At 46.6% G+C, this 8,437-nt stretch overlaps 1 protein-coding gene and 1 non-coding gene across 2 annotated transcripts; both read right to left on the minus strand.

Moving 5' to 3' along the window:
- Positions 1-4,344: 4,344 nt before the first annotated feature.
- Positions 4,345-4,418, minus strand: TRNAR-UCG (transfer RNA arginine (anticodon UCG)). The gene has a single exon. It is a non-coding gene; the product is annotated as a tRNA-Arg (tRNA).
- A 180-nt stretch (positions 4,419-4,598) lies between these two features.
- On the minus strand, positions 4,599-5,554 carry LOC103635959 (basic salivary proline-rich protein 2). The gene has a single exon (XM_008658323.4). The coding sequence runs from the start codon at positions 5,477-5,479 to the stop codon at positions 4,649-4,651; it is 831 nt and encodes a 276-aa protein (XP_008656545.1). The 5' UTR covers positions 5,480-5,554; the 3' UTR covers positions 4,599-4,648.
- Positions 5,555-8,437: the final 2,883 nt, after the last annotated feature.

The following is an 8,437-nucleotide window of genomic DNA, read 5'->3' on the forward strand; positions in this document are numbered from 1 at the left end:
CGAGGTTGCGCACTTGGTTCACCAAGGTTTTGAGCCGGTTGTACATGGCTTGTGGCTTCTCCCCTTGGTTGAGCATGAATCGACCGAGCTCCCCCTCGATCATTTCTGGCTTGGTGATCTTGGTCACCTCATCTCCTTCGTGCGCAGTCTTGAGCACGTCCCAAATATCTTTGGCACTCTTCAACCCTTGCACCTTATTATACCCCTCTCGACTTAGAGAGGCGAGGAGTATAGTAGTCGCTTGGGAGTTGAAGTGTCGGATTTGGTCGACCTCCTCCGAATCATAGTCCTTGTCCCCTTTCTTCGGTACCTGCGCTCCATACTCAACAATATCCCATATGCTTTTGTGGAGTGAGGTTAGGTGATGCCTCATTTTATCACTCCATATAGAATAATCTTCACCTTCAAAAACCGGTGGTTTGCCTAATGGGACGGAAAGTAATGTAGTGTGTTTTGAAATATGAGGATAGCGAAGGGGTATCTTACTATACTTCTTGCGCTCACGGCGCTTAGAAGTGGCGGATGTCAATTCGGAGCCGGAGGTGGAGGGTGACGAAGAGTCGGTCTCGTAGTAGACCACCTTCTTCATCTTCTTCTTCTTGTCACCTCTCTGTTGTGACTTGATAGAGGAAGAGGATTCCTCCTTGTGCTTGTGGGCGGACTCCCTCGAATGGGTTCTCCCCGAGCTTGCGGACTTGTCGCCGCCGGTCTCGATCTTCCTCATGGTGGATGCTCCCGACATCACTTCGAGTGGTTAGACTCTAATGAAGTACCGGGCTCTGATACCAATTGAAAGTCGCCTAGAGGGGGTGAATAGGCAAATCTGAAATTTATAAACTTTAAGCACAATCTACAAGCTGGGTCAGCGTTAGAAATAAAAGCGAATCCGAAAGAGAGGGCGAAAACAAATCACAAGCAAATGAAGAGTGTGACACAGTGATTTGTTTTACCGAGGTTCGGTTCTTGCAAACCTACTCCCCATTGAGGTGGTCACAAATATCGGGTCTCTTTCAACCCTTTCCCTCTCTCAAACGGACACCTAGACCGAGTGAGCTTTTCTCCTCAATCAATTGGGACACTTAGTCCCACAAGGACCACCACACAATTGGTGTCTCTTGTTTGATTACAAATGTCTTGGGAACAAGAATGGGGAAGAAGAAAAGCGATCCAATAACAAGAGCTCAAAGAACACGAGCAAAAACTCTCTCTCTAGTCACTATTTGCTTGGAGCGGAAATGGGACTAGGAGAGGCTTTGATTCTATTTGATTTGTGTCTTGTATTGATTGCACTAGCTCTTGTATTGAATGTGAAATCTGAAAACTTGGATGCCTTGAAGTGTGGTGGTTGGGGGTATTTATAGCCCCAACCACCAAAGTGGCTGTAGGGAGGGGCTGCAGTCGATGGGCGCAATCCGGTGCGCCACCGGACAGTCCAGTGCGCCAACGGACAGTCCGGTGCGCCACCGGACACTGTCCGATGCGTCAGCCACGTCACCCAACCGTTAGGGTTCGACCGTTGGAGCTCTGACTTGTGGGACCACCGGACAATACGGTGGTGCACCAGACAGGTACTGTTCAATGTCCGGTGCGCCTTCTGGCGCCTGCTCTGACTCTGCGCGCGCTGTCTGCGTACTGTAGCTGTGTCAGCCGACCATTGAACTCGACCGTTGCGCTGGCGACCGTTGCACCGCTGGCACACCGGACAGTCCGGTGCCACACCGGACAGTCCGGTGAATTATAGCGGAGAGGTTTTTTCAGAAACCCGAAGATGGCGAGTTCGAGTGGATTCACCCTAGTGCACCGGACACTGTCCGGTGGCACACCGGACAGTCCGGTGCGCTAGACCAGGGCAGCCTTCGGCTTCTTTTGCTCCTTTTTATTTGAACCCTTCCTTTGACTTTTTATTGGTTTGTGTTGAACCTTTGGCACCTGTAGAACTTATAATCTAGAGCAAACTAGTTAGTCCAATTATTTGTGTTGGGCAATTCAACCACCAAAATTATTTAGGAAAATGTTTGACCCTATTTCCCTTTCAGCTCTCACTATAGCAACTTGGTTTAATCTAACTAACATTTTATAAACCGATTTTTGTGCTCTTTAGTGTTGAATTTGCAGGATCACCTATTCACCCCCTATAGGTGCTCTTAATTGGTATCAGAGTCGTACTCTTAATTTAAAGGGACTAACCGCCAGAAGAGATGGATCCTAAAGGCAAGGGGATGGTGATCAACGACAAGGAGAAGGAGACCTTCAACGAGCCAAGAGATGACAAGCCCATTGACTCAGGCTTAAGTCACAAGAAGAGGGATGGGAAGAAGAAGAGGCACATTAAGAAGATCATCTACTAGGACAGCGACGCCTCCTCTTCTTCACCAAGGGAAGACGACGACGAGGACTCTTCGTCGAAAAAAACGGTTAACCAAAACTATTCTTTTGATTATTCATGCATCCCTTACAATTCGAATGCTCATTTACTATCAATTCCGCTTGGAAAACCCCCACACTTTGATGGAGAGGATTACTCATTTTGGAGTCATAAAATGCGTAGTCACTTATTTTCCCTCCATCTTAGCATTTGGGAAATTGTAGAAAATGGAATGCATTTTGATAGTGCTGATAACCCTGTGTTTATTAATGAACAAATACATAAAAATGCCCAATCCACTACTGTTTTGCTAGCATCTCTATGCAGGGATAAATACAACAAAGTGAGCAGCTTGGACAATGCCAAACAAATCTGGGATACCCTCAAGATCTTTCACGAGTGTAATGATGCCACCATGATTACCAAGATGGAACTGGTGGAAGGCAAGCTAGATAGGTTCGCTATGATAAGGGGAGAGGAGCCAACACAGACGTACAACAGGCTCAAGACCCTTGTCAACAAAATTTGAAGCTACGGGAGCACAAGATGGACGGATCATGACATCGTCCAACTCATGCTAAGGTCATTTACTGTTATTGATTCTCATCTTTTAAACCTTATTCGTGAAAACCCCAGGTACACCAAGATGATGCTCGAGGAAATCCTCGGAAAATTCGCAAGCGGACGTATGATGGTGAAGGAAGCAAGGTATGTGGACGACGCTCTAAACGGACCACTTCCTCTCCACGAGTCGCAGCCCTTTGCTCTCGAAGCAACCAACAGCAAGGAGGCGCTACCTAGCAAGGTAGTAAGGAGGCGCTACCTAGCAAGGTAGCTAAGCAGGTAAATCACCAGAAATCGTACAACAATATCTTAATGAGAAATGCTCATGACTAGAACTTACACGGATGAAAACGGCTGTACTAGGTAAGTAAGCCCATGGCCCTAAATACAGATAGGCATTAAAATCCAAACTCATCAATTGGGCTGTTCAAACCGCCACAGTAGAATGAATTGGGTGGTAGTACGAACGCTAACAGATCAGCAACCTACGTAGAACAGGAACAATTGCAGGTTCCAGGTTAGAACTAAAAGAAGTTACAGAAGACCACAAACCACAACAAACTGAGTTTGGTCGAAAATGCAACCTTTGCGAGTTCCATGCATGTAGTAAGATCACTGTATGGTGCGTGCAGTACCTTCACAAATATTATGAAATATGAAAAAAAATTATATGTAAAATTGACTATCTAGAATGAATAGTTGGAAACAAATAATTCAACAGAACATTATGGTCATTAAGCGAATAATGAATCATTAGAAACTGAGAGATAGAGTACAATGTATAACCTGACTATAAACATGTACGGACCACGGAGGCCTTGGACGCGAAGCGGCTCTTATGCACCTAGTTCACCAGCGTGCGACCCCGTCCATGCCGGCGGCGACAGCGGCGGGAGGTCCGGCTGCTCTGCTGCGTGAATCGTATGTTGGAGGGCTGGTGGAGCTCGGGGGCGTAGCCGGCGGCCCGAGGAACCTCGGGGTGCTTCGAACGGGCACGGAGGAACCGGGAACGGGCTGGGTGGGGTGGATAAAACCGGAAGCGCCGGTGGTGGGAGGAAGAGGAGGTTGGGGCTTGGGGTCGGTGAGGGCTTCCTAGATATCGCGCAAAAAATCCGATAAGCATCGACGCAAAACAAATATTCCGATAAAACGCCAGGAGTTTACTCCAACCTTGTACATAGTACGAGATCTAACATCTTTGTGAACCCCTGGTTGAAAATGAAAATGCTGTGAATTTAATCGACAAACTGGCCTCGCCAGCGGTGGCGGTCAGGCAACAACTCCAAGAGCAAGGATTCGCTGCCTCCATCGTCAATTCATACAGAGCAATACCACCACCATTGTGGCAGCCAAGCATTCGCTGCCTCGTTCCTTGCAGTGGCTCTTCCTGTATTTGAGAGTGATTAGAACCATCCAAACCACAGTGGGAGTCGAACCCACGACCTTCTGATCCGAAGTTAGATGCGCTAATCCACTGCACTATGCGGTCATTTGATGATTTAACATATCTTGCAGGCTATAAATAAGCACTCATTTAAATGACACTCATTAGATGATTGGACTTTTCTAGCAGATATATTGTTTTGAGATAATATTGTTGCTCATGAAAACAATATTCCCTAGATCCCACATAGAACGTGGGTGTGCATATCCATGAACTCAAGGAAAATAAACAACACAGGGTATTCTTTTTATTTATGTTATTGTCTATAAGTTACATCACATTTTCCTTGGTGGCGGATGGCTAGGTCCTCGTGGTAGCAAATCCCCAACAACATCAGGTGACATCGCCACCCTTGGTGGCGGATGGCTAGGTCCTCGTGGTAGCAAATCCCCAACAACATCAGGTGACATCGCTACCCTTGGTGGCGGATGGCTAGGTCCTCGTGGTAGCAAATCCCCAACAACATCAGGTGACATCGCCACCCTTGGTGGCGGATGGCTAGGTCCTCGTGGTAGCAAATCCCCAACAACATCAGGTGACATCGCTACCCTTGGTGGCGGATGGCTAGGTCCTCGTGGTAGCAAATCCCCAACAACATCAGGTGACATCGCCACCAAGGGTGGTGGATGGCTAGGCCCGGAGGGTGGTACTCTTCCTCGTGGTAGCAAATCCCCAACAACATCAGGTGACATCGCCACCCTTGGTGGCGGATGGCTAGGTCCTCGTGGTAGCAAATCGCCAACAACATCAGGTGACATCGCCACCAAGGGTGGTGGATGGCTAGGCCCGGAGGGTGGTACTCTTCCTCGTGGTAGCAAATCCCCAACAACATCAGGTGACATTGCCGCCATGGAAGGAGGCTTCGTAGGTCCAGCGGCTGGCATTCTCCATGATGGTGGCATCGCCGCCATGGGTGGAGGATGGCTAGGCCCGGACGGAGGTACTCTCGTCCGTGGCAATAAATCTCCGATCATGCTAGGTGGCATTGTTGAGTATGGTTGTGCATCTACTGTCGATGCCAAAAGTGTGATCAATAGTGTCAGTGCCACCACAACCACAATTGGAGATGTGATGGCTCCGACAATACTAATCTTGCTGCTAACCATGGCTAGCTTGTGGTTTTTCCCTTCTTTTGTTTTTGTGGATGTTTGTGCATAGGAGATCGTTGTGGTGGATGGAAGTTGGACCCCGTGTATATATATAGTCAATCCTAGCTTGTAAATAAGGCATGCATATGGTAATCAATACGATCAGTGGAATGCTTTTATGGCCCTAAATGAGGTGTGGCATGTATTTATAGTTTTTATATTTATCAATTTCTATATATGCACAAATGGAAAAGTTTTATTGCGCGGTTGAATATGTTTAGCCTGCTTTTATATCTTACCTTTTCAAAAGTACGTTCAAATAGAAGACCAATTTTAGAATGTTTTTACCTTATTAAGTTTTTGCTATCTTAAAGACATAACTTCAACTAATCATTTACTACCCGTTTTATAACTCTATCAATACATTATAATTCAACCAGTTGCAACTATATGTCCTTTTGAGTTTTTTGTCACAAATACTTTCTCAAGCTTTGACAGTCCTTGTACATAAAAATGTAGTGGCATTATAAAGTTAATGTTATTAGTATACTTAGGCTATGATCAACAGATCGTGCATATGACTATGTAAAACATTGTTTTGCATTGTAGACTGCACCCTTTACATAGTTCTCTATTATATTAAAGCACCAGTTTCAACGGTCGTCCCACGTCATCTTTGTAACACCCCTGGTGTTACTGCCACTAAAACTTAAGAATGACATCATAAGCATTGGCATATCATGTGTTTGTCACACCTAGAATGCATTCACTAGGCAAAAATTTCAAACAAAGTTGTATTGATGTGACATTTCATGGGTGAAACCTTAGGATACGGTGCTTAACCCTAGACTGGGCTTAAGGGAGTTAACAAAGCCTAATAAGAGAAAACTTCAAAACTTAGTTGAAATAATCATAAAATGTCACTATGGATGGACTTAAGTAGCATCCAAACCCTAGAAGCACCAAAAACCCAAAATAGACCCCCGGAAAACCCTAGATTGAAACCCTAAGGGGTTGTATGCAAAATGTGCACATTTTTGGACCTAAGTGCAAAAATCATGGAAATAAGGTATCTTAGGTCATATGATTCACATATTTGGAGACCTGCAAATAAAACCATAAGTTTTGGGCTTATTTGCAAAAAGGCCACCCTAGTGCTCCAAGGGATTGAGTTAGAAAACAGTGAAATAGGGCTGACTTTAGGGCTCTGTAGATCCAAAAATATTAAGAATTTGCCTAGGGCCAGTACATCAAATTTGTAGAGCTATGAAAGGGGAATAACTTTGCTATAGAGATTAAACCATGGTCACATGAAGAATTTGGAGAAAAATGAGCCCAAAGTTGGGCTGTCACACTACCCTAAGCCTGAATTCAGATTGACAGTGGGATTGGATGAACTTAGGGCTCAATCTTAAGCAAGATCTTGTGAATTTTTGTGGGGGCACGATGTAGCAAAGTTGGAGCTGGTCTATTAGGCTACAATTGCTACAGAACAATGGTCTTGTTGCCATGTAAAATCAGGAGGAAATTCGCCCCAAACTTGGGCTGTCAGGCTGACTGAAGAACAATCCCATGGTACAGTAACAGATAGGATCAGGTTCTGATCCCCTCGCCGCCGATGAGCCACGCGCGGATTCGTGCTATCGCCGTGGTGATTCGCGCTCGGATCAGTTGGATAACACCGGGGATCCGTAAATATCACGCCGTGGATACGCTCCGACCACTATTTTACTCCGGCCACCGTACCCGAGCAGACCACAGTTGAGTTGGATGGGTTCGCCGGAGCTAGCCACTGAGCGGTCTTGCGCCACGTGCCTTGACACATTAACCTCACCGCCGTGACTCATGTTAGCTTGTCCGGTGGTCGCCGGGGAGCTTGCCATGGTAATTGCCACCAATTGCGCGCGCTAGTAACCTTCTTCTCCAGCCGTCGCGCGTCTCTCTCAAATTCACTGGCCACCGCTCAAGCCTGCTATAAATTGCCGACCCCGCCTGCTCCGCTAAGTAATTGTGCACCCAGCAGAGCAACCAGTGCCTCGAATCATCCACTAGAACTCCCCAATTTGGGATTTCCCCTAAATCACCCAAGAACACCGTGCGGTGTGACCTCGCCGTGGTCAGCTCGTCTCAGGTCCGCTCATACCCTCTGCCCTCTCGTTTTAGTGTTCTTGTGTGCCCCTGATACTCCTCGACCAACTCGATTGAGCTAAGCTACCTTAGATCGCCGGGAACGCGTTGGTTTGGTCGTTGATCATACGGTCACCGTGGACAGAGCAGGTTAGATTATGTGGCTATCCAGCCTGCTGGTCATCAAATTACCTGGGACGAATTCAAATTGGCTTTCCGGGAGCACTATATTCCTGAAGGGGTGCTCCATATGAAACATGAGGAATTTATGAAGCTCAAACAAGGTGGGGATACTGTCACTTAGTATCTCAACAAATTCAACCACTTGTCCCAGTATGTCATCGATCAGGTCAATACTAATCTGAAAAAGAAAAATTGTTTTATGAGAGGCCTCAATGACCGGTTGCAGCGAAAAATGGCCACTTGTCTCAACCTCACTTACAGCAGGGCTGTCAGCACGGCGCTGGCAGTTGAAGCCAAATATGTAGGCCTAGGAAAATCAAAGGGCTATGGAGGCGACAGGCCCAATCAGGGGCCTGAGAAAAGACAAATGTTGGTAATCCGACCTTTAAATCAGAATCGTTCTTCATCACGTCCACCCTCCTACCCTTTCAAACAACCAGTCTTTATCTGTCCTGCCACTGCCCCCACCTCAACAAATCAGTCGAGTGCCCCTGGTACTCGTTTCCCCGCCCTCCCAAGCTCTTCAACAGGCTGCTTTAATTGTGGAAAGTCTGGACATTTTATCAAGGACTGTCCATACCCAAAGCAGAATAGATCAAATAATCAGCAGAGTTCAGGGAGTTCCGCTCAAGGCAAGGGAAATGCGGCGAACAATACCGTGGGAAA

Source organism: Zea mays, chromosome 8 (genome assembly GCF_902167145.1).
Source record: "Zea mays cultivar B73 chromosome 8, Zm-B73-REFERENCE-NAM-5.0, whole genome shotgun sequence".
Taxonomy (NCBI): domain Eukaryota; kingdom Viridiplantae; phylum Streptophyta; class Magnoliopsida; order Poales; family Poaceae; genus Zea; species Zea mays.

Bases quoted from the DNA above. Each gene is read 5' to 3' on its own strand.
- LOC103635959 (XM_008658323.4), bottom strand. From the start codon at position 5,479: ATGGTTAGCAGCAAGATTAGTATTGTCGGAGCCATCACATCTCCAATT.